Source organism: Eurytemora carolleeae, unplaced genomic scaffold (genome assembly GCF_000591075.1).
Source record: "Eurytemora carolleeae unplaced genomic scaffold, Eaff_2.0 scaffold681, whole genome shotgun sequence".
Classification (NCBI taxonomy): Eukaryota; Metazoa; Arthropoda; class Copepoda; order Calanoida; family Temoridae; genus Eurytemora; species Eurytemora carolleeae.
Window position 1 is genome coordinate 50,813 of NW_019396776.1, and position 25,712 is coordinate 76,524.

At 31.7% G+C, this 25,712-nt stretch overlaps 1 protein-coding gene across 1 annotated transcript in view; it reads left to right on the forward strand.

Moving 5' to 3' along the window:
• The first annotated feature begins 6,429 nt into the window (after positions 1-6,429).
• LOC111708564 (uncharacterized) overlaps positions 6,430-25,712 on the forward strand; it is a 39,324-nt gene continuing 20,041 nt past the window's right edge. Inside the window, exons 1-15 of the mRNA XM_023481983.1 lie at positions 6,430-6,508; positions 7,651-7,749; positions 8,181-8,279; positions 9,984-10,052; positions 12,009-12,075; positions 13,648-13,730; positions 15,505-15,576; positions 16,822-16,892; positions 18,621-18,749; positions 19,842-19,939; positions 20,519-20,552; positions 21,376-21,471; positions 23,681-23,774; positions 24,679-24,718; positions 24,796-24,839. Of these exons, the coding sequence (XP_023337751.1) occupies positions 6,456-6,508; positions 7,651-7,749; positions 8,181-8,279; positions 9,984-10,052; positions 12,009-12,075; positions 13,648-13,730; positions 15,505-15,576; positions 16,822-16,892; positions 18,621-18,749; positions 19,842-19,939; positions 20,519-20,552; positions 21,376-21,471; positions 23,681-23,774; positions 24,679-24,718; positions 24,796-24,839 (1,148 nt within the window). The 5' untranslated portion in view covers positions 6,430-6,455. The remainder of the gene's footprint in view (positions 6,509-7,650; positions 7,750-8,180; positions 8,280-9,983; positions 10,053-12,008; positions 12,076-13,647; positions 13,731-15,504; positions 15,577-16,821; positions 16,893-18,620; positions 18,750-19,841; positions 19,940-20,518; positions 20,553-21,375; positions 21,472-23,680; positions 23,775-24,678; positions 24,719-24,795; positions 24,840-25,712) is intronic.

Genomic DNA, 25,712 nt, shown 5'->3' on the forward strand with positions numbered 1-25,712 from the left:
ATGCCTACTCATTAAAAAAAATAGACCTCTAACTTTAATGGTTAGGGTGCGAGGGAGGATTTATAAAAAGTTCAAAAAGTATGCCGAAAAAATGTCCAAAAATAGTTATTTTTACTTTTAACAAATATTAACGTAAGACACATATTAATAAACCCATTTTTCAACGGCTTTTTAAATATGTAAGTCTTAGCCCTGTTTCTTTATTATTTTAACCATTTCTGATTTTTCGGGTTCATTTTGACCGTCCTTTCCACCTTACCCTTTGCAATTGCATCAAAAAAATTTTTTTAACAAAATTTGTTCAGTGAAGAAGTTTTAGCGTTCTAATGTGAGCCGTTTTTAAGAGATTCAGAAGAAACCACAGGGGGGGTTCCCCCCCCCCCCCCCCAATCGTCAGGGTTAAGATGTTAGATTTTACGCAAAAAAATGCGCAAAAACGAGCAAAACGTTTTGCGATTCATGCGCTAAAGATACGCAAAATTCGGGGAAACAAATTTTGCGCACAAATTACGCAAATTATGCGCAAAAAATATAATCATTTCGTGGAAACCGTCGAGGGGGATATGTAAAGGAAATGAGTATTTGCCAGAAACTCAAATTTTCTAATCCCTTTATATTTTTAATTTGATTTTACATTTAAAACCTAGATTATTTGATCCAATATAATTCATAGTTTGAAATATCTAAGGTCTACGACATTATAATGCCTTCCTAAGATAAAGTGATTAGACCTATTTGATCGATAATATGATACAGTGGGACACATAAAACTGTGGAATAGGAAGACGAAATTTATCTTATGTGTATTTAATATTGTAAAAAGCTTGAAGGCTTGAAAATCTATATTTAAGGTAAACCGGTGTATCTGCATCTGCACAGTTTCTGTGTTTTATGTTTATAAAATCAAAACAGATGAAAAATCAACTATATACAAATGTGGCGAAAGATAATCGATGAGTATAGGTTGTAATATCTGAATGATTTGTTTGAAATTAAATAGATTTTTTTACGGTCTAAGTCGTATGTTGCATCTTTCTGAATTTTGTATGGGGGCTACGTTCTTCGGTATTAGTCGTTTTTAACAATTTTCTCCTTATAGACGCAACAGATAGAAGTAGATTAGTAGCGATCAAAAGCGCTTTTTTATCGCATTAAGCCTATACCCCCTTTCATTTTTCGCGTACACTCCCTTTAAATCATATCTTTTTTAAGTCATAACGGTCATAACATATTCATATTTCAAATTTTATGTTTTGTTTTGTTCCTAATTCCAATAATTTGGGTATAAATTATACTTTCAAATCGGCGAACACTCCCTTTAAATCATCTCCACGTCCACAAAGATGTATATTTACTGACTCTCATTGCCTTCATATCTGAGAGATAAGATTCTAGAACAACAGATATTATATAATCTAGTAATTAAATATATTATCTTGTTATTTTAATAAACAAAACATAAAAAAATTATATTAATTATTTTTAATTTCACATCTGGTTTTATAGTTTAAGGCTAGTCCCAATAATTGTGCCTCCTAAGTAAAGAGCATGTTCTCCTCTTTAATTCTATGTACTGTGATAACCAGAAAACTCTGGAATAGTAAGACGACTTGAAAATCAAGTTTTAACTTTAAAAAGTTCAACAACCATGAAACACAGCAATTGTGCAGTGTAAACAGACCCATTTCACAGAAAAAGTGATTTTAAAAGTGTCTGGTAAAACTATTTGCTTTGTAACACCATCAAATGCTTTAATGTCATATTCCTATTTCATTGTTTTCTGGTTATCACTGTACAACTATCCCCAGAAAATAAAGCTTGGAAGGGTTGCAGTATTTGATCAATGGTGTGAAAGATATTGTCGTTTTTTTAGAAATAAAAATGTTTAATTTAGGTAATTTCTTTATGTTTTCCTTCAGCAGAAATGTGCAGGTCATGCATGTGCACTTTTGTAGAAAAACCACAATTGAAAAATAGTCAGTTTTCAAATTGTAAATATTGATATCTAATTCATACTTGATCAGACAAAGCTTTAAAATGACCCAATTGTGGGTATTACCGGCCGCGGCCTTCTTCTCATTAAGGGTCTCTTGAAAAAACGGGCACTGTCCCTTTAGGTTCACATATCTCCTTGTATATTTTGGTATTTCTTGGTATATATTGGATAAACAGGAGAGGATCATACATGTACGTGATGGATTTAGAATTTGTAAGCATCGTGTAAATATGATAAATTGCGCATACTTCAAGAATTTTCAAACATAATACAAAACTACAGTTCTATAGCAAAAATCAAGAAACGGCCAAAAAATGCGCAAATTAATGTATGAAATTTCTTCTGAAAAAGATTGCTTTCTATTCCACTGATTTCTGGTTCTTATCTATATATAAATTTGGCTTGTCTGTCTGTTTGTTTGTTTGTCTGTTTGTATCCAATAAACGTCAAAACGGCTGAACCGATCGGGCCCAAATTTTTTGTGGGACATCTAGGGACCCCAGGGAAGGTTTATGAAAAATCAAAATTTCAAATATTTGTCTCCATCAAAATTCGATCGTCATTAAATTTTTAAAAATTTTGAAAATCCGCGAAATTTTTTGTGAAAATCCGTGAATTATTTTTGTTTTGTTTTACGATGTACACAAAGAGAACATGTTCACAACTAATTTAGAAGATGGGCGCGAAGCGCCCTCTAAGGCTTGAAAGAAGGGCGCGAAGCGCCTTGAATTTCTAGTATAGCAAACTTTTCTAACAACACTCTTCTTTAGGAAATTTAAAATCTAAAAACATTTTGTGAAACGAACATTTGCTTATTTTTTAGGGAAGTTTTTAAATTATGATTAAGCCTATTTAAAAATTTTGTTTGAAAAAATAATTTTTAGATTTTTTTTTGGGGGGGGGGAATTCTAAATCATTAAAATGCGAAATTGGGCAAGGATATCTTAAAATCAGTATCTTTTTAGCAAATTATTATAACATATATTTAATTTTTAAGAAGTTTGTTTGATATATTTCATATAATTTACTTGTAATGGATCTTTAGAGACTGATATGACTTTTTTATTTCAATAAAAATAAAATTTCATATTTATTAATATTAATAAATATGAGCAGCGGTGTATTGTGGAGGTGCAAACCACACATAAACATACGTAGATATATTTATATATATATATATACAGTTCCTCGCTCTCTGCGTGTTCTTTAGTTGGTTCACGTTCTCCGGAGAAGGAACATAAGGGGGGGGGGATTCTCAGGGAAAATAGGGGTTGTAATGATTTAGTAAATTTCGACACATTATTGTTTAAGTTTAAGTTATTTAAGTTTAAAATTATTTATATAAAAAAGTCAGTAAAATAGATTATTTAAATGTTTTCTGTTGTACAATGTAAGTTGTACAGTGTACAATGTAGTATGTATTATAAAATATAGTCTCTACATGCAAGTCTGTACAATAGATTATTTACATGTTTTCTGTTGGACAATGTAAGTTGTACAGTGTACAATGTAGTATGTATTGTAAAATAAAGTCTGTACATGAAGTCTGTACAATAGATTATTTACGTGTTTTCTGTTGTACAATGTAAGTTGTACTGTGTACAATGTAGTATGTATTGTAAAATAAAGTCTGTACATGTAGTCTGTACAATGGATTATTTACATGTTTTCTGTTGTACAATGTAAGAGCTGTAATATCTATTGTACAATGTAGTCTGTTAAATACAATCTCTTAATAATTTTAAACTGTACAATGTACAATGTACATCAACAAAAACCAACGTACAGCTTAACCACTGTAAACTCCGGTTTAATTCATGTACCGGACTGACTTTAAATTAGTTAGAGCAAACTGTACAGTACAGATCAACGAGGTTATAGTATATAGAGTGATAATCTTTAATTTTACAGGCCATAAACTATACCGAGAGCGTACTGCATATTTGTTTATTATAACTTGATTCTGGCCTAACCTATATAGTATATGAATATTAGTAAACAGTTAGTAAACATCCCCTCTGGTACAGATACAGACTATGTGTAGGCAAAACGGGACCTACGCCAAATGAAAGATCTCCTTCTAGTGAAATATTTGAGTAACGTACTGTAAAACAACGAAAGTAGCTGAATATATAGTGCTAAAATAACACCCCGGACTAACCAGAGTAAGAAGCATTTTGTTTCATTTATTTGAAATCAAACGTCTATAATTTAACAATCTTTAAACTTACGGATTTATTTTATACTTTTGTATTCAAAATGTTTATGCCGACAAAAAAGTATTTAAGAAAAAAGGATAAAACATTATGTATAATGGTTCAAATTGTGATCGAAAGCCAAAGCTTCCTGATATATTGACAGAACCGTTAAATCCACGTGACCAGGGTTAAGTCGATAAAGACGAATAAACTGTATCTCTTTTTACGTGTTGTTTGTATTCTATAGACATGTAGTACGCGACAGTATATTTTTAAAGAAAAACCAAACAAAAATATTTGTCGAACCCCGAAAATAGAAACAGATTCCACAGATACATACATTTAGGGCAATTTCTGTACAATTTTACAATGTATGTCTGTACGATGTGTATATTCTGTTAAATGTGGTCTGTACAATGTAAGCTGTACAATTTAGCAATGAACAATACAGTCTGTACATTATGGTCTATACAATGTATTCTGTACAATATATACTGTAAATATAGTCTGTACATAATAGTATGTACAATGTATTATCTACATATGGTCTGACAATTTAAGCTGTGCAATTTAGTAATGAACACTATAGCCTGTACATTATAGTCTGTAGTACAATGCAGTCTGTACAATATATAATGTACAATGTACAATATACATATGGGCTGTTCAATGTAAGTTGTACAATTAAGTCTGTACAATGTAGTCTGTAAAATGTAGCCTGTTAAAAATAGTCTGTACAATATAGTCTGTACAATATAGTCTGTACAATTTAGTCTGAACAATGTAGTCTTTACAATAAAGTCTGTACAATGTATTATCTACATGTGGTCTGTAAAATGTAAGCTATACAATTTAGTCTGTACAACGTATTATGCAAAATATAGTACAGGGTGTCCCACGAAACATGACAGTATGCAGGACGACTTGAATGTCGTCTTGATTTTTGATATAATTTGGTGCGTTTATTTTTCAACCTAATTTTAGAAGTAAATTTCTAGAGATAATAGTCACAAAATTTCCCTTGTCCTGCCATTTCCAAAATGTGGTCTGCCTTTTTTGTGCTTTCAATATTGCCCGAGATATGAAGAATTTCGTTCAGATTTCGACAATTTTGCTTTTATTTAACAAAATTGAAATCTGAACCAAACTCTTTATATCTCCGGTAATATTGAAAGCACAAAAAACGCAGACCACTTTTTGGAAATGCCAGGGCTAGGAGAATTATGTGATAGTTGTTTCAAGAATCATACATGTTAAAGTAGATAGAAGACTAAATGTCACAAATAAATTCAAATACCAAAGACGACTTTCAAGTCGTCTTCCTATTGTCATGTTTCGTGGGACACCCTGTATTATCTACATATGGTTTGTACAATGTAAGCTGTATAATTTAGTCTGTACAATGTAGTCTGTACAATATAACCTGTACAATTTATTATCTACATATGGTCTGTACAATGTAAGCTGTACAATTTAGTTTGTACAACGTAGTATGCAAAATATAGTATGTACAATGTATTATCTACATATGATTTGTTCAATGTAAGCTAGGTACAATGTAGTCTGTACAATATAGTCTATTCAATATAGTCTGAAAAATGTAATCTCTACGTACAGGGTTACCCACAAAGGATGAGAGTGCAGAGACGACTTTAGGAAATTTACACTGTCTTTTTCTTTATATTTACGATTCCCTGCAGCTGAAAACTTGCGTTTTTCTCTCCCACATATTTAAGCCAATAAAACCTTTATTCAAGGCAGACGAATAATTTAACCTTGGGATTTACATATTCCATGAGTTTCAAGTCGTCTTTACAGTCACATCCTTTGTGGGTAACCCTGAACATGTCACACAAATTTAATTAGAAGGGGATAATTCATTTGGCGCACAGTCCGGTTTTGCCTCATATAGTCTGTATTTGTACTGTACTGCTGTCGACCCGGTACATGAAATGAACTGGAAAGTACCGTGATGTTGTTAAATCTGTTTACAATTTATAATAATAATTATAAAATGTCGCTTGGGATTTTAAAATTTGCAACTAACTATTTCTGCCCTAAGCATTTTCAGATATTTCACAGCTGCAACAATAGAAAAAAATTAAAAATTAAATTAAAAAAATTCTTACCGTCTTTTCTAATGTTAACGGAAGGACAAAGCAAAGGAAAGGCGATATTCTCTCTTATAGTGTTCTGGTTTTCACTGTACTTTAATCATACCTTTAGAATAAATAATGCTAAGGAACTTGATAATTTTAAGCATGTTAACCAGTAATCATCTCACTTCTACTGTAGCACTGGATAAAACTGTCAGGTAAGATGTAAATGTCGTCTTTGATTTAATTACAATATTTCGAGGATATGTCGTCTTATATTTGAAAAATGTGTATATACATACAGGGTGTCCCAATAAACATGGGAATTCAGTGACGAATTCGATATTGTCTTTATAAATAATTCTTTGATTTAGTAAAGTGATACCAACTGAGAAAGCTGTAATCTGTAAGATTTCGTCTGCCATGTTCACATTTTGTTTGTTTATGTTTTGACTGCATACGGTTGTACTTAGTAAAACAAGAAAATTGCAGTATACAAACAGAGAAAACTTGTCCGTCTTCACTGTTCATCTTGTGGGGACATTATGAACACATCTTTACAGTCTTTTACCCTTTTCATAAAATAAACTCTAGCAGACATAATAATATTATGGCTTTTGAAATTAGGTATTACAATGCTAATTCAATACAAAGACGATATCTAATTCGTCACTGAATTCCCATGTTTTTTGGGACACCCTGTACATTCTTAGTGATAAACCGTGAGGTCTTCCGGTTAACAGTTTGTTGAATTTAATCAATTTCTTTCATTTTTGGTGGTTCACTACTATAAACAACTCAAGGGCCTTTTTTATTCTTTGTTTTTTTTTGGGGGGGGGGGCAAGAACCCCCAGATCGTAGAAGACACCCTCCCCCTTTAGAAATAAACGATTTGTCCATTTTTAGTTATTATAGTCATTAATCATTCAAAGTAATGCATTTACAATTGTATTTTTATCTTAATACTGTTTTTTTTAAACCTTTAAACCTTTTAATATTAAACCTTTAAACCTTTATACTTTTACATATTTGTACCTTTTAATATTAAACCTTTCGACATTTAAACCTTTAAACCTTAAACCTTTAAATCTTAAAACCTTTAAACCATGCAACGTTTAAATCTTTAAACTTTCAAACCTTTAAACCTTTAAATGTTTAAACCTTTAAATATTAAAACTTTAAACTTTAAACCACCTTTAAACCTTTAAACCTTTCAACCTATAAACCTTCAAAACATTTGAAACTTTAAACCTTTAAACCTATAATCGTTTAAATCTTTAAACCTTTAAAACTTTAAACATTTATAAACCTTTAACATTTAAACCTTTAAACATTTAAACCTTTAAACCTTAAAACCTAGAATCCTGAGTACTACAGCTGGAGGTCTGGTAAGGACGGGAAAACTACGAAATCCTGAATCTAATGATAGAACAGTCTCTTCATTCACATTATGCTTCAGGTTATCTTTATTAAAGGGATTGTATTCCTAGGGACTGCATTCCTAACAAAAGGGACTGTATACCTAACTAAAGGGACTGTATACCTAATTAAAGAAACTGTATACCTAACTAAAGGGACTGTATACCTAATTAAAGGAACTGTATGCCAAACTAAAGGGATTGTATACTTAATTAAAGGAACTGTATGCCAAACTAAAGGGACTGTATACCAAACATAAGGGACTGTATACCTAATTAAAGGACCTGTATGCCAAACTAAAGGGATTGTATACCTAATTAAAGGAACTGTATGCCAAACTAAAGGGACTGTATACCAAACATAAATTTAAAATCAATCATAAAGAGAAGTTTCATTTTCAAAAACGTCCCAAGGTTAATTTTGTTTGAATGGATCTTTTTAACTCAAAATTAAAGATGTATTTATTTTTAGATCTGACTTGACAGTCCTAGATGACACTAAAGTGTTTGGGTTTGCTGATGATGTTCTTATCATTGGTCTCAGAACAATGTGGCCAGATATTTTTTTCAGGTTATTACAGGGACTGTAAGCGTAATTTCAAGTAATCATAATTTCAAAACGAAAATGATTTGCGCATTTTTACCACAGGAAAACATTCATAAATTATCAAAGATAATCACTTTTAAACGAAGAAAAACCAAAATCTACAATATTTATCTGATAACGGTTTCAAGAGTGTCGTTGTGAATCGGACATTACCATCTCTTCATGGGGGGGGGGGGTAAGTTAAAATTACGCCTACAGTCCCTTAAAGGGACTGTTTACGATTTTCAAAATGCTTTTAATAGTTCATTATTTTGTTTGTTCAACCGTGAAAGAATCTGGGTTCTTCACATAATAGGATAAATATAGTTGATTTGGCTTTCTAGATACTACTCAGTCCACATAATAGAATAAATATAGTTGATTTGGATATCTAGATACTACTCAGTCCACAGAATAGGATAAATATAGTTGATTTGGCTATCTAGATACTACTCAGTTCGCAGAATAGGATAAATATAGTTGATTTGGATATCTAGATACTACTCAGTTCGCAGAATAGGATAAATATAGTTGACTTGGATATCTAGATACTACTCAGTCCACATAATAGGATAAATATAGTTGATTTGGATATCTTGATAATACTCAGTCTGCAGAATAGGAAAAATATAGTTGATTTGGATATCTAGATACTACTCAGTCCGCAGAATAGGATAAATATAGTTGATTTGGATATCTAGATACTACTCAGTCCACATAATAGGATAAATATAGTTGATTTGGATATCTAGATACTACTCAGTCCGCAGAATAGGATAAATATAGTTGATTTGGATATCTAGATACTACTCAGTCCACATAATAGGATAAATATAGTTGATTAGGATATCTAGATACTGCTCAGTCCGCAGAATAGGATAAATATAGTTGATTTGGATATCTAGATACAACTCAGTCCGCAGAATAGGATAAATATAGTTGATTTGGATATCTAGATACAACTCAGTCCGCAGAATAGGATAAATATAGTTTATTTGGATATCTAGATACTACTTAGTCCGCAGAATAGGATAAATATAGTTGATTTGGATAACTAGATACTCTCAGTCCACAGAATAGGATAAATATAGTTGATTTGGATATCTAGATACTACTCAGTCCACAGAATAGGATAAATATAGTTGATTGATACTACAAAAGACCTTTAACGGCTGCATCTTTAATGATTTCATGACCGTTAACAAATTTTTTTGTCGGTGCTTCGCGCCGTTAATAATGTAATAGACCGTTAAAAGCTGGAGCTGTTTAGGATTGTTGAAAATTTTCCTTTAATGTGGTTTATAAAATTGAGATTGTTAATTAACGGTAATTTTAAAAAATCGTTAACGAAAATTTTGTTCTTATCTTTAAAATTAACGACTACCTGAAAATTTTCTGCTTTAACGGTTGGATCTAACCGTTAATGAAACGGCTAGAAAAAGTTGGAACGTGCCAAACCTAGCCTCAAATACTGGTTTACTGTATATCTAGCCTTGAACAAAATTTGGTTCAAGCTGAAACAGAATACTCTAGCGGAGCCAATGTCGTCTTCTCGTCAATGAAGAAATCCACCAACAATATTTTAAATGATGTCCTATTATTATTATTATTGCAAGTGATAACTCATTCCTCTGTTAATAAATGTACTCCCTAAAGTATTAAATATTTTTTAACAATTTTTTGTTGCAGTTTTTTAACAACTTCCTACCTTCTCCCCTTTAGTTGGGAGATTTTTGCTTGGTCCTCAATATGTCTCAGGTAGGGTTTCCAACGCAAATGGATTTTACTTGCGCGCTTTTCCGTAATAATTGCGCTCAATAAAAGCAACGGAATTGCCCGCAATTTAAAGAGATATTTCCAATCTTATATCTACTGTATAAATTTGTAAGTCACAGTTAAAATTAGTGATTTTTAGATGGAAAAGCAATTTCGTTGCACACAATTCCGCACAATTCCGCGCAATTATGTGAAATTCCGCGAATATTTAATTGCTTCTTTGTTCGCAATTACAGCGCAATTTTGTGCAATGAAATGGCGCAAGCGGTTAAGCAATTCCGTGCAACGGAATTCCGATTGTAAACCCTATTCTCAGGTAATTAAAGGAAGTGTTCACATTTTGTATTTTAAACAAATTGAGTCTTTGCTACAAGCTCTGATTTTTAATCTCTTTATGTTTTCAATCCAACGTCCTTACATATTTCAAACTGTAAATTTTTTTGGATCAAATAATCTTAAAATATTTAAGGTTTACACCATCAGGTTGCAAAGATATAGGGATTAGAACATCAGAGTTTGTGGAAAATACGCAATTCCTTTCTTAGACGCCAAATGGAATTTTTTACATGATTAAAAAATAGAATTTGTAATAAAGAAGAGCGGGGGGGGGGTGCATGGCGTAAAATGAACAGGCCACAAAAAATATTATATTATTTTTAGTGTAATATTTTCAATTTTTGTAATTCTGTATTTATCATAAAAACAAGTGGTTTTAATGTTTGGTCATAAATATACATTTGTAAAAAATTATTTATCTATCTAAAAAATGTATAAACAAACTCCATAATGCAATGGATAACTTGTTTTGTTATAAGTCTGACACGCTTTTTTAAAATTTTGAAAAATAAAGCAACTAAAGGAATTTTAGTGTTTCCTTTAATTCAAATAAAGTTAGTTTCAATTATCCTTTACTATAGTGTTTTTGTAAACACCATATAATGGGAAAAGGAATTGCGACTTTGCCACAAACTTAAATTATATAATATAATATTCCGTTAGATTATTTAATCTAACGGAATCTGTAATTTGAAATATCTAAATTCCGCGACATTGGGTTGCAAAGACATAGGGATTATAAAAAGCTCAGTTTCTTTATAAGTTCACCATATACAGGGTGTCCCACAAAACAGTAGATGGAGTTTACTACAGGGTGTACCACAAAACATGAGAGTTGATAAATAGTTTAGAATGCCGTCTCCCATAATTTGGTTATTTGTTCAATACCAAAAATATCATATTGGAGTCCGATATATTTGAGCAAAAGATTTTTAAAACGAAAAAACTGCTTAAAGCCTTTACTATTTAATACAGTGTATGGAAGACGACATCCAAAACTATTTACCAACTGTCATGTTTCGTGGTACACGGTACACCCTGTAATAAACTCCATCTACACAAAGACCAGACTTTTTCTACTTTGAGAAATATATGAATAAATACTAATACTATTAAATAGTTAGAAATAGCTTAATTCATTTTGAGTCTAGGGGTCATTTAGCTATAACAAAGGACATTTATAGCTATAACAAAGGACATTATAGCTATGACAAAGGACATTTATAGCTATAACAAAGGACATTTATAGTTATAACAAAGGATATTTATAGCTATAACAAAGGACATTTATAGCTATAACAAAGAACGTTTAAAGCTATAACAAAGGACATTTATAGCTATAACAAAGGACATTTATATCTATAACAAAGGACATTTATAGCTATAACAAAGGACATTTATAGCTATAACAAAGTACATTTAAAACTTTAACGAAGGACATTTAAAGCTACAACAAAGGACATTTATAGCTATAACAAAGGACATTTATAGTTTTAACAAAGGACATTTATAGTTTTAACAAAGGACATTTATAGCTATAACAAAGGACATTTTTATGGTCAAAAGCTGGCGAAATAATAATTCAAATTCTTTTCTTTTTAGTTTTGCAAATTCCACTGGTATACTCAACTTAGTTAAAGATGGAGAGATTATGAAATTAGAAAATCAGGTAAATTAAAATTTCTAAAGTATCTATTTTCTGTTTTTGTTTTGGTCCATCAGCCTGTTGTTTGTTACAATAAAACCTGATTCCAAATTGAAAAATACAAATAGATTATCAAGTAGAATAAGTGGCAACAGAGAAATGGACCAACATTATACATGACGTCACAAGTGTCAAATATAACAAGGAAGACAACATTTTCTCTCATTAGTTGACATGTTTTCCAAGATTAAATAAAAAAGTGTAAAAGCAGAAAATAAAAAACACAAAGTTGCACTTGTATGATAAGCCCTTTGTTATCACTATTATTAATAATTTTGTCGGACACACTTGTGACGTAAGAATAGAGCTGTACTGTGAGTGTACAAACTCTCAAAGTGATTAAATACTAAAGTGGGCCAAACTCATAGTTGGATGACGACATTTTATGTCCCAAGTATTTAAATATATACAGTTATATATATATATATATATAAATTGGTCTGTATACGGAGTGCACAGTACAACAGAAACTGGACTCCCTTTGTTTACAAACACAGACTTAGAATTTGTATTTAACGTAAATTAAGATTTTAGATGTGAATTTTAGCCATTTTTTGTGATATCGAAAAATAAAGATCTTCGAAATATATCTCTTGGTCTTCACTTTTGTATTTTGACAAATTTAAGAGTAGTTTAGAACTAGACAGACATAGCTTTAAAGACATTAAGAGAGGCGTATTCAGGTTTTGTTATCCATGAAGGGCATACATTTCTTTTTCTTTTTAGGGGAGGCTGGGGCAAAACAAAACTAAGCAGATTTAAAGATAAATTCTTATAGAATTAAAAGTGCAAGCCTGCCAGGCAAAATCAATGAATTTATTAAGCGACAATATAGTATTTGCATATAAAACACATAAAAAACTTACGAAAAATTTTATTTTTGATTATGAAAATTTGGAAGTTCTAGCTAAAGACGACATTTACATTTTTTCTAGTCTTTACTTTCCAAAAGAAATCTTTTCATGCAATTATTTCCAAACCAAATACAATCTTATGGCCCAACCTGTCGTCGTTGCCTTAGTCTGTTCCACTTTAGTATTTATTCACTTTGACAAACTCTATAACGTTGCCATCTCTTGTACTTGATACTCTATTTGAAAAAATTTTATAGATGTTTCAAAATTAAACAATCCGATTCGAGAACATTTTGTTGCTCACGCACCTCTGACCATTCTAAAGTAAATGCAAGCTAAAGTCTGGCCGCGTCAACCTTGTTGCACCGGCTGCTTTATTTACCCAATGTCCGGGCGATACAGTAAAATCTGGGACCGGAAGGGTTGACCCGGCTCGGAAATTCAAATGTACTACGGCTGCCCGTGTGCCTTGATGAGTGGAATGAATCAAATTGTAGCTTAATCTCCAGAAAAATACATCTAAGAAATATGTCTGACAAAATTTCCCTTGCACAATTACGTAAAAATTTGTAAGGTTACATTAAACTACGTCAGCAATCTCGTTAGAAATTACCGTTTTTAAGGAGTGATGACACTTTTAATGCAAGGATTACGTTTCTACGCTAACAATTTCTTTATACAGGATCCTTTAATGTTAAAGACGAACTCCCTCACCAGATTAGCAATTCTAAAGAGCTTCAGGATTGGTCAGTACGCTGAGGATAGGTAGGAAATAGATTTTAGAACCTTTTGTTTTTGCAAAATCAGTTGAAGAATGCAGAGGCTTTCTTTAGTTTATTATTTGAAAAACCCCGGATCCCTGGATCAAGCTAAGCAAAGGAATTGAGCCACAGACTCAAATTTGCTAACCTACCTTTGCAACCTTTGATATTTCAAACTTAGAATATTTAATCTAACAGACCTCATAACTATAGCGTTTAAAAGTTGCCAAAGTGGATATTGAAACCAACGAACTGTAGATTAGCGCTTTCTCAAACAAAAGTCTGGACCTCAGGTTGCAGTTCTCTTTCGCTCTCTGATTGGTGTAAAACATAAAAATAAATTTCTCTAGTCTTTATTTTCGCAAACAGTCAATAACGAACTGTCAAGTACAAACTCTAATTCTCGTGCGAAAGTGGAAATAGAAAAGAACGTACACTGTACTTTCGTCTTCCAAAAGCAGACTCTCTCGTAAGTATCTTTTATTCGAAAAGGCAGCATAACTTCCTTGTGGTGAGGTCATTTAACAGTACATAGTGATCGTACTGTCAAATGACCTCACTACCTTAGAACTGACCTTTTCATTTCCTAAATAAGAGTTTTAACCACGATAAGATTGTAGTATCGTGTACTGCATGTAAACTTCCTTATAGAGAAATAAACCATCCCACTTGAGCGAGTTAAACTATAACCTTTTTAAACACTACGGGGAAGGATGCTTTTGAAATAGAACGTAGTCTATACTAAAAACAGAGCCAAAAATATACATCTAATGAAACTAGCCATATCTTTTATATATTAATAAAGTTTATGACAAACATAATAAAAAGATTACATAATTAGAATTAAGCATATTGTAATACTAGTAATTAATAAAACATCGACAGCGATATTACTCTTTCCAAGTTTTCTTTATAATAACAAAAATTGAATATTGTTAGTTTTTTTTTATCATATTTAAATGTATTTTATTTCAAACTTTAAAGAACCTTTTTCTCTCGACTGTGCAGTTTTGTATTTGTTTTGAATTTAATATAAATATATCTGAATTGAAGATGTACACGAAGGTATTTTAAAAAATTTTCCAGAAACGTTTTTGTCTTTAATGTAAGGAAATGGGTTTGTTTTGAATTCTGCACAGAACTGAATTTTTGTACTGCAGAAACGTACTTATTTTGAATTGTAATCATTTTTTTTCAGAAATATATTTGGCCTGTTTGTTAAAACTGTATAAACATGTAACGTGTTTTGAATTGTACAGATTTGTGTTTTACATATGTACAGAAACCTATGTGTATCGAACGGTACAGAAATGTATGTGTATCGAACTGTACAGCATAGTATATGTGTATCGAACTGTACAACAATGTATGTGTATCGAACTGTACAAAAATGTATGTGTATCGAACTGTACAGGATTTTATGTGTTTTGAACTGTACAGGAATGTACGTGTTTTGAACTGTACAGGATTTTATGTGTTTTGAACTGTACAGGAATGTACGTGTTTTGAACTGTACAGGATTTTATGTGTTTTGAACTGTACAGGAATGTACGTGTTTTGAACTGTACATAAATGTATGTGTATCGAACTGTACAGGATTTTATGTGTTTTGAACTGTACAGCAATGTACGTGTTTTGAACTGTACAGGAATATATGTGTATCGAACTGTACAGCAATGTACGTTTTTTGAACTGTACAACCATGTATGTGTTTTGAACTGTACAGCAATGTACCTGTATTGAGCTGAACAGCAATGTACGTGTTTTGAACTGTACAGAAATGGATTCTCTGGAAGTATCGCTGATTTAAATATCTGGGATAGGGAAATATCTTTGGAGCACATGATAAGGTACAAAGAGGAGAGGGGGGAGGGGGATAGAAAAAATACCCCCCCCCCCCACTTCCCTCCTCTAACATCTAACAACAATATGTATTTTACAAAAATTTGAAATTTTAGGGCAGATTCGAATTTAAAGAAAAAACTGGCAATACGGAGCCTTTAATCTTCATAATTTTTATTCCTTAAAGGGACAGACCGGCTATGTAAGGTAGTTAAACTGAGTATGCAGTGTTGTGGAAAAATTCTTTAGGATTCATATGAGACATATAAAACTTTTCCACGATACGATATAATTACTGAGTTTGAGTATATGAGTATATAGTCGACGTTCAAAATCATGAATTTGGGTGGGTACGTTTTCAGTATCGGGGCTTTTAAATTATTAAACAACGACGACGAATGTAAAGTAAACATTATACAGTAAACTAATTAGATGGTTAGGAACATATTTCTAAAAAGAAATTTGTGAATAATCAATGCTAGAATATAGAGAAAATAGAAACTAATAATTGAATAAGAAAACTTATTTTCGATAATAAGATTAATTTTTATTTTCTGAACCTATTCCTAAACAACTAATTAGTTTGTTGTAGAATTTTGTTTACATTTTTTGTTGTCGTTATTAAATAATTAAAAAAAAAAATTCTGAAAACCCAAAATTGTACGATTTTGGACATCGAATTTGCGCTCAAACTCAGGATTTACAGATCTTTAAAAAGTTTTTTATGTATCAAATGAATCCAAAAAAATTTGTCCACAACACTGCACACTCAGTTCAACTTCCTTACATAGCCGGCCTGTCCCTTTAAAAAGGGGAAAAATAATATAATGATAGTTATAATACATTAATTCTATTTGGCCCTCCATTTATAGAGAATGGTATGTCTGATTCACAATTGCATCTGTAAAAATGACTTTGCGGATTTATGTTGCAGAGAGAATGAGGAAAATTGTGAACATTTTTAACGTTTTTCAAGTTTAGAAATAAACATTATCTTCCTTATTTCTACTCAGATAGAGATTTAAAGTGCACTGTTGTGAATCAGACATGCAAAGTCACTTTACATTACATGGTTACCTTGTCCCATTAAAGTGCACTGTTGTGAATCACACATGCAAAGTCACTTTACATTACATGGTTACCTTGTCCCATTAAAGTGCACTGTTGTGAATCAGACATGCAAAGTCACTTTACATTACATGGTTACCTTGTCCCTTTCAAGTTTTAATAAAAAATAATCTGTTTAATTTTAGATGGACCAAATGCCAGAGTACTGAGGAGGGTACCCTTCTATCCTGGTCTAACAGTCAATGGGAATTAAAAGGTTATTACTCGTATTTTGTATTATTTAACTTTAATTTCGTGTGTCTTTTATTTAATCAGTGACATTTTAATGTCGGTTTTTATTCATTAATTACGCATATGAAAACATTTTAATAGACAACGTTGGATGTTTAGATAATCTGTGAAAATGTTTGAATGCAAAGGAATTGAGTCTTTGCCACAAACTCTGATTTTCTTCACTGTATCTTTGGAACCAAATGTTGCAGACCTTAGATATTTCAAACTATGAATTCTGTTAGATCAAATAATCTGAGTTTGAAATATCAAAGGTTTACAAGTTACAACATAGGAATCTAAAGATATGGAGGTTTAAATATTAGATTTTGTTCCAAAATACTCAATTACTTTTTGCAAATCTGAGCAATTTTGTAGTTTACTAGAAATTCAAGGCGCTTCGCGCCCTTCTTTTCTAGCCTTAGAGGGCGCTTCGCGCCTATCTTCTAAATTAGTTGTGAACATGTTCTCTTTGTGTACATCGTAAAACAAAACAAAAATAATTCGCGGATTTTCACAAAAAATTTCGCGGATTTTCAAAATTTTTAAAAATTTAATGACGATCGAATTTTGATGGAGACAAATATTTGAAATTTTGATTTTTCATAAACCTTCCCTGGGGTCCCTAGATGTCCCACAAAAATTTGGGCCCGATCGGTTCAGCCGTTTTGACGTTTATTGGATAAAAACAGACAAACAAACAAACAGACAGACAAGCCAAATTTATATATAGATGACAGCTTTACAATGACATAAACAGTATTCACTTTATCTGGTCCGGTTCTAACACCGAGAGTTAGAGAATGAGCCAAGTATTAGTTTTGGAACTGTATTTGACTCCCTGCTGTGGTTGAAATATACCTGGATTGACTGGATATGTACAGAATTGTTTCAATTGCCTTGTTAGTAAAATTACTTGTTTTTTCCAATAATTTCCCCAACTCACACGTCCACACGTATACTGTAAATACACACTGTGTCAGTAAACTTGAAAAAAAAAACATTGCAATGGAAAATTTTGAACTTAGCAAGAAACTTAAATACAAAATGTTTAAAAAAAACCTTTTCATCATTGAAAAATGTACATTGCTGCTAGTTTCCAACCAATAAAAGTTCACTCATTAAATGACGCGCCAAATTTCAAATTTCATGGCTTCCTAGATGATTGGCTGTTCTGGTTTTTCCAAACCCCATTCGATTGGTTGAGTTATAACACTATTGTTTATACAAACTTATATTAATCTTGATGAAAAGAGAAGACTAAGATCAAGATTGATCTCGATATCCAAAATTTATAAGTTTTCAGCTCTGGTCTCAACGCGTTTGGCGTCTATTCAGAACCAATGTAGATTGTACACACACATTCTATATCTTACTTTATATCTTTCAAATTCAATTCGATATCTTACTATATCTTCCAAATTCAATTCGATATCTTACTATATCTTTCAAATTCAATTCGATATCTTACTATATCTTTCAAATTCAATTCGATATCTTACTATATCTTTCAAATTCAATTCGATATCTTACTAAATCTTTCAAATTCAATTCGATATCTTACTAAATCTTTCAAATTCAATTTATGTGGCTTTTAGCGCTATATGCAGTAAACGAAATCATCTAGAAGCATTAAAACAAGGGCGATGGAGAAGTTGCCCTTTGGGAAGTTGCCACGGGGAAGTTGCCATTGGCAAAATACTTTTATATTTAGGTTATGAGGAGACCAACAGTACCTTCTCCCAACTCTGTCATTCTGTTGAAAGCCAGGAACTGATCTTCCTGACTAAATCAAGTTATAATCAGGCCAATCATATCTGCAGAAACTTCAACGCCGAAGCAGGTAAAGGAAACGAGTTTTTGTCACAAACTCAAATTGTCTAATCCGTATATTTGCGTAACCTGATGGTGTAAACCTTTGATATTTCAAAGTTGGATGATTTGATCTATAAACAGTATTTATATTTGGAAATATCCAAGGTCTATAATATTGTGTTGGAAAGATTTAAGGATTAAAAATCAGAGTTTGTGCCAAGGACTTTTTAAAACCTGTCTCTGTGTCCATGTGGTAAGTAAGTAATTAATTAATTATTTATTTATGAAATATAACAAAAACATACAGAATTAAGTGTTATAGGAGAAAATATTTCAAACCTCCAAAAAATAGAGGTTGTGGGAATATTTCCCTCCAATTCTAAAAAAAAGGGAAAGGAAAGGAAAAGGAAAGTTACATTTTTATTGTTTACATTACATTTAATATAACTTGTGGTGGATTGTTAGTATAAAATAACAACACTTTTAGAAATAAAAAATTATAAATTTTTTATGTTAAAAAAATAAAACAGGTTCTATGGGTTGAGAAAAAGATAAAGGTTCTACAGAAAATGGGCATTTTAAAGCATCTTTTTAATTTGCGCTGATTTTTGACATCCTTTATGTTTGATCATATCTTTTACTCTTTTTTAAGTTTTGTAAAATTGTTGAAAATTCGAAATAAGATTGATAGTTGAAAGTTTAGAAAAGCGTCGTTTATTTTCATACCATATTTAAAGAAATTGTGATGATTTTACACTAGAAATGTAGAAATCGTTTCTTTTTCTGAGATTTTCATTTTTGATATTTTTTGACAATGTGAAATCTTTTTTGAGTGCCGAGGGTAGTTGACTTCCTTAAAATTGAAATAAAAATTTTCAACATTAAAAATTCCTAATTTTCAAAATGTTCAAAGCTGAAAAAGCTTCCACTGTTTGACTTATTCTAACAAGAATAAACCTGTCGTTTTTTAACATGAGCAAATATTCATGTATCTATTAAAAGTGAATACTAACTATTGAGTAATTATCTCAATTTGAAGATTTATCTTGTTATGTGTTGGTGGATTTCATCTTTGAAAAAGAAGACGACATTGACTCCCGCTACAAGCTCTAATATTTAGAGGTTTGTGAGAACGAGGAGACCCAGAGAAGGATGACAGCTGGGATGGTTTTACATCCAGAGTGTGAGGGTAGATTCTGGTGTGGGATAGATGACTTGGTAAGCCAAGTGCTCAAAGGGATATCGTCATTTTTCTCTCTGGAATAGTGATGATGATTTTTAACAATTTCGGAATCCACAAGTCAGTTTAGAGAACCAAAAATGAAAAATGACCAATTTTCAGATGGAAAAAAAGAATATCTTTATCATTTTTGCACAGATTTCGGTGTTACGGTTATACCGTTATTAAACGGGCATTCTGAAACTGACACGCGGTCTCTTTTAAAAACGAAATTTTTGTTGAAAACAGCGAACTTTTTTTTGTTTTGTTTTTTAATGTACACAAAGAGAACGTGTTCACAATCAAAAAAAAAGATGGGTGCGATCATAAATTCATAACAGTTAGTGAATATAGCTTACAAATAAAATGCCTATTGGGTTTGCAAGATTGCAAGGAGTAAGAAAAAAGGCCGACTAGTTCCGTACAGTCGTCTTTAAAAGTTTCATCCTATAAAGATAAACCTGAAGTATTAATGGATGCAAATTAATAAGATGTGTCATATATCTTGATGAACCTTTAATATATTTCAGAAAGCCTTGAAATTAAAATCCTTAAAAAAACTGTTCCAATTATTTCAGGAGGAGGAGGGTACTTGGGCCAATGTAAACACAGGTAGAGTTCACTATGCTCTCAAGAAAAAATCTATGAGAATTTTGCCAATTACTTCTTAAAAACCAAGCTAAAAACAAGTGCTTTATATTGCTAAAATGTACATGTAACGGGCTTCATTAAAGCTTAATTCTTATCAATTGATGAGACTTTTCGTAAGCAGGCTAATCTAAGTGAGTTATCTGATTGACAGCGGTACCTTGTAACTTTTATCTGATTGACAGCGGTACCTTGTAACTTTTATCTTATTGACAGCGGTACCTTGTAACTTTTATCTGATTGACAGCAGTACCCTTGTAACTTTTATCTGATTGACAGCAGTACCCTTGTAACTTTTATCTGATTGACAGCAGTACCCTTGTAACTTTTATCTGATCAATAATGTTGAAGATATCGTCCCCAAGATATGCCCGAGTGTCAATTTTGTAGAGAAACCAAAAGTGGAAGTAATCAGTTTTCAAAAAAAAAACAAGGACATATATTTAATAGAATGGTTAATGAAATAGAAACGATTTTTGTTCTCAAAAGCTCTTCAAATAAATTCTGACTTAAAATAAATTTTACTTAAATTTTAAATATCACTTAAAAAATGTAATACTTTGATCTAACGTATATTTTACTTTGATTTTACGTGTAAGACGGTATTACCTAAATTTTAAGTGTACTACCTTATATTCCATAATACAAAAAGATATAGACATATAACATTTAGTAAATTGTGTGGACAATAATCCCCCCCCCCATAGCTCTTTAAATAATTTCAATAGTCTCAATTATTGAATCAAAGTTATCATGTGATAATGTAAATGTTATTTTAATTTTTAAGGAAACACAATCGGAAACTTTCGTCCGTGGGGTACAGGGGAACCTAATGGTCTCTTGCAAGAAAATTGCGTTGAAACTAGAATAACATTAAAAGAAGGTAAGTTCGGAGAACTGCGTAGAGACTAGAATAACATTAAAAGAAGTTTATTTTATGAGAACTTCTTAGAGGCTAGAATAACATTAAAAAAGGTAAGTTATAAGAACTGTGTAAAGACTTGAATAACATTAAAAGAAGGTAAGTTAGGAGAACTGTGTAGAGACTAGAATAACATTAAAAGAAGGTAAGTTTATGAGAACTGTGTAGAGACTAGAATAACATTAAAAGAAGGTAAGTGTATCAGAACTGTGTAGAGACTAGAATAACATTAAAAGAAGGTAAGTCTATGAGAACTGTGTAGAGACTAGAATAACATCAAAGGAAGGTAAGTCTATGAGAACTGTGTAAATACTAGAATAACATTAAAAGAAGGTAAGTCTATGAGAACTGTGTAGATACTAGAATAACATTAAAAGACTGTAAGTTTATGATAACTGCGTTGAAACTAAAATAACATTAAAAGAAGGTAAGTTATGAGAACTGCATAGATACTAGAATAACATTAAAAGAAGGTTTAAGTTATAAGAACTGTGTAAAGACTAGAATAACATTAAAAGATTATAAGTGTATGTGAACTGCGTAGAGACTAGAATAACATCAAAAAAATGTAAGTTATGAGAACTGCGTAGAGACTAAAATAACATTAAAATAAGGTTACGTTTATGAGAACTGCGTAGAGACTAGAGTACCATTAAAAGAAAGTAAGTTATGAGAACTGCGTAGAGACTAGAATACCAGAAAAAGAAGGTTACGTCTATGAGAACTGCGTAGAGACTAGAGTACCATTAAAAGAAGGTAAGTTATGAGAACTGTTTAGAGACTAGAATAACATTAAAAGAATGTAATTTATGAGATCTGTGTAGAGACTAGAATACCATTAAAAGAAGGTAAGTTATGAGAACTGTGTAGAGACTAGAATAACATTAACAGAAGGTAAGTCTATGTGAACTGTGTAGAGACTAGAATAACATTAAAAGAAAGTAAGTCTATGAGAACGGTGTAGAGACTAGAATAACATTAAGAAGGTAAGTGAATGAGAACTGCGTAGATACTAGAATAACATTAAAAGAAGGCAAGTGAATGAGAACTGACCTGGAAACTCTTTTGTTGAATACCCTTAATCCCGTTCTCTTAATCTTGATATCCACTGTGGTCACTTTTGATCCTCGCTTTAATTCTCGCTTTTTGATAACCCTGCTGGGTTCCGACCAATGATAGTTCTCTAATATGTGGGCAAAATTTCCTGGCTTCTAATTGGCTACTTGGATTTTTGAATTTTGTGAATTTTAGACGCTTTCTTGGATTGGATTTCAAAATAAAGATTATAATCGATTGGTGGGACGTGATTATTTAGTCTGTATTAAAAAAGTATCTACATTTTACATGTATTAAAACGTGATATTGCAAATAACTAGCAACAAGGGTTTTTAATCGAAATTTTTTGCAAGAAAATCGAGCAATAATTGCACAATTTCGTGCAAAAACTGTGACCTTGTATTCATGCGCAATATCATTCAAAAATTTTGACTTTAATTCTGTATTCATGCGCAATTTCGTGCAAAACTGGCTACGTATTGACACGAAAATGATGGAAAGTTTCGTGCAAAAAGGTCAATTCGTGCAAAACGCGAAACTGTTTCGCAAGAGAATCTACTGTTTCGTGGAAACCCTAGTATAGCTACTAGGCGCTATAATATCACGCATGTTTTTCATGCTACTAAGTTTATAATCTGTTTATATTTTTCAACAAAAGTGCACAGAAAAACACCCTCCCTAGTCCCTACCCTAACCTCTCTATTTACACAACTCAGAAAAATATTTATTCACATCCTCATGGTTTCTGAGCAACTCTACTCTCAGAAAAGGTGCACTTGAAACGAAACTATAATCATTGTTAAAGGAGAAAAAAGAAAAAACAACAAAACTAACTTTTCGTGAAAAACTAGATTTTTTTTTAATACTTTATGAAAATATATTTAAATTTTTCTATGCTTTAATTCTCTATGTAAATGACAAATTACAACTTTTTAAAATGCACTTTTGGGAGTAGGATCGAGCGGGGACATTTCACTGTAAAAATGTACATTTGGGAAGTTACTTTCCTCTGTAACTATTCATTTGGGAAATTAAAATAGGAAAAATTAATTTGGAAAACTGATTTTTGACAAATTCTTTTGAAAAATGGCGTTAATAAATACCTTTCATTAAGATTCTCCCAGCTACCTATGGAATGATGCTAACTGTGAGAAAAGTCAGCGATGTTTTTTCTGCCAGCTTCCTCAAGAACCGGTTCTACATCTTAGGTGAACACTACAGGGTGAACCAACAAACAGGGGAATTAATTTTACAATTTGTAATTATTTTATTTTTCATATTTATAATCTATGTATATGATAAAGCTCTTAGCTCATATAAATATATGTTAGCTCTGGCTGGCCAAACGACTGGACCGAATGGGCTGATTTTTTTGAGGGAACCCTCGAGTTCCCCGGGGGGTAAAAAATTCGAAATATTACTTTCCTCAAAAATTCTGATTTTTTTTCAACAATTTTTCTTTTTTCAAAATTCGATTTTAAAAATGTCACAGGAACGCTGGGCATTTCAGCTAGTATTTATATAAAATACAATGGCCGGTTGTGTTTATAAACTAACTGGCATATATCATCAATTTTAAAGGTACAAAACAGGCAAAACAAATTTTGTAATTCCAAAATGAAGGAAATATTTACTGTCAAGACTGATTTGATTATTTCATTTCCAAAAATAAAAATATTTTTGTGCAGGTATTTTTTGTCGGTTTAAATTCTCATGTTAACTGAGTCACCCTGCAATTTAACACAAAGATGATACTTGACTACATGACAATAACTCTCATCAAAATACAGAAATTCCGTGATGCGTGTTTACTGATATGTCTTTGTACCCTTATAACGCCTCCAATTCAAATAAATTTTTGAAAATGAAATTCTGTGAACTTAACTCAAACCTGGGGGGGGGGGATGTTGCACCCCTCAAACACCCCATTTAGAACAGCAAACTAATATTTTTATGTTCTTCGCTCTTTAGTATAAGATTTGAAAATTTTGATAGCTCTGAGTTCTAGGGGGGAAGGGGGGGCTATGCCCCCCACATTCACAGGTCTGGGGGGAGGCATTGCCCACCTTGCCTCCCCCCTGTATACGACCTTGAAAATATTTTTATTTTCAGGGGGGTTTCATCGTGCGATTCAAACTACTTTGATATAAAGGTACAGTATCAACTTTTTTAATAAAAAAGATAATAATTAAAATTTAAAAAAAAATTTTTTACCAATAATTTTTTAAGTACAAGAGATCATCTTCCCTCTCCGGAAATAAATATATACTAAGGCAGGATAAAAAATATATTATTTATTGAAAGAAATCCAGTTTTTAGAGCAAAAACTGGGACTTTTAAAGGAACTGTGAAGAAAATGAAAGGGGGTATAGACTAGAACCTGAGAATCTCAGGAGTTGATTGAGACATATAAGAGTTGTATCTGATGTTCCTGTCTAGAGAAATTGATATAAAACTGTGTAAAAATTATACCAAAACGTATATATGTAAGATTTTGTATAATATTCGTAGTATTAACCAGATCATATTCAACAAATACGCAACCAATCTAAAAATAACGATATCTTAGAGGAGCCTGAGAAACTCATGTTTGATCCTATTATTATTTGTATTTAATAATTTTTCATTTTTAATAGATATAATTGATACTTATTAATGCGTTCTAAACATTTCACCAGAACTCCAACCAATGACAGTGCAGTCTCAGTCTCCGTCTGTATCACGTGACCAGTATACTGTTCTGCCATTGGAGGGAGTTCTGGTCACATAATACGGACGTATATCTTACATGTATACGTTTTGGTATAATATTGACACAGTTTTATATCAATTTTTCGAGACAGGAACATCAGATAGGAATCGTTCAACTCCTGAGATTTTCAGGTTTTATCTATACCCCGTTTCATTTTTCCTTTACAGTCCCTTTAAAGCTATTACCGGAGTCTCATGTTCAATTCACATCCTTAGCCTCTAAACCTTAATCTATTTAGCTCAGTACCAATGAGGAATGTAACGTTAATTTTCTGTATTGAAAATTGTAGTATTCGAACAATTTCCTTCCAATTCGTTTCTGCTGCTGTAAACCAACCGAGTCGATTTTACTGAGAAACCTCAATTAAAATGATTAAATAGAAAAATTAAGATAT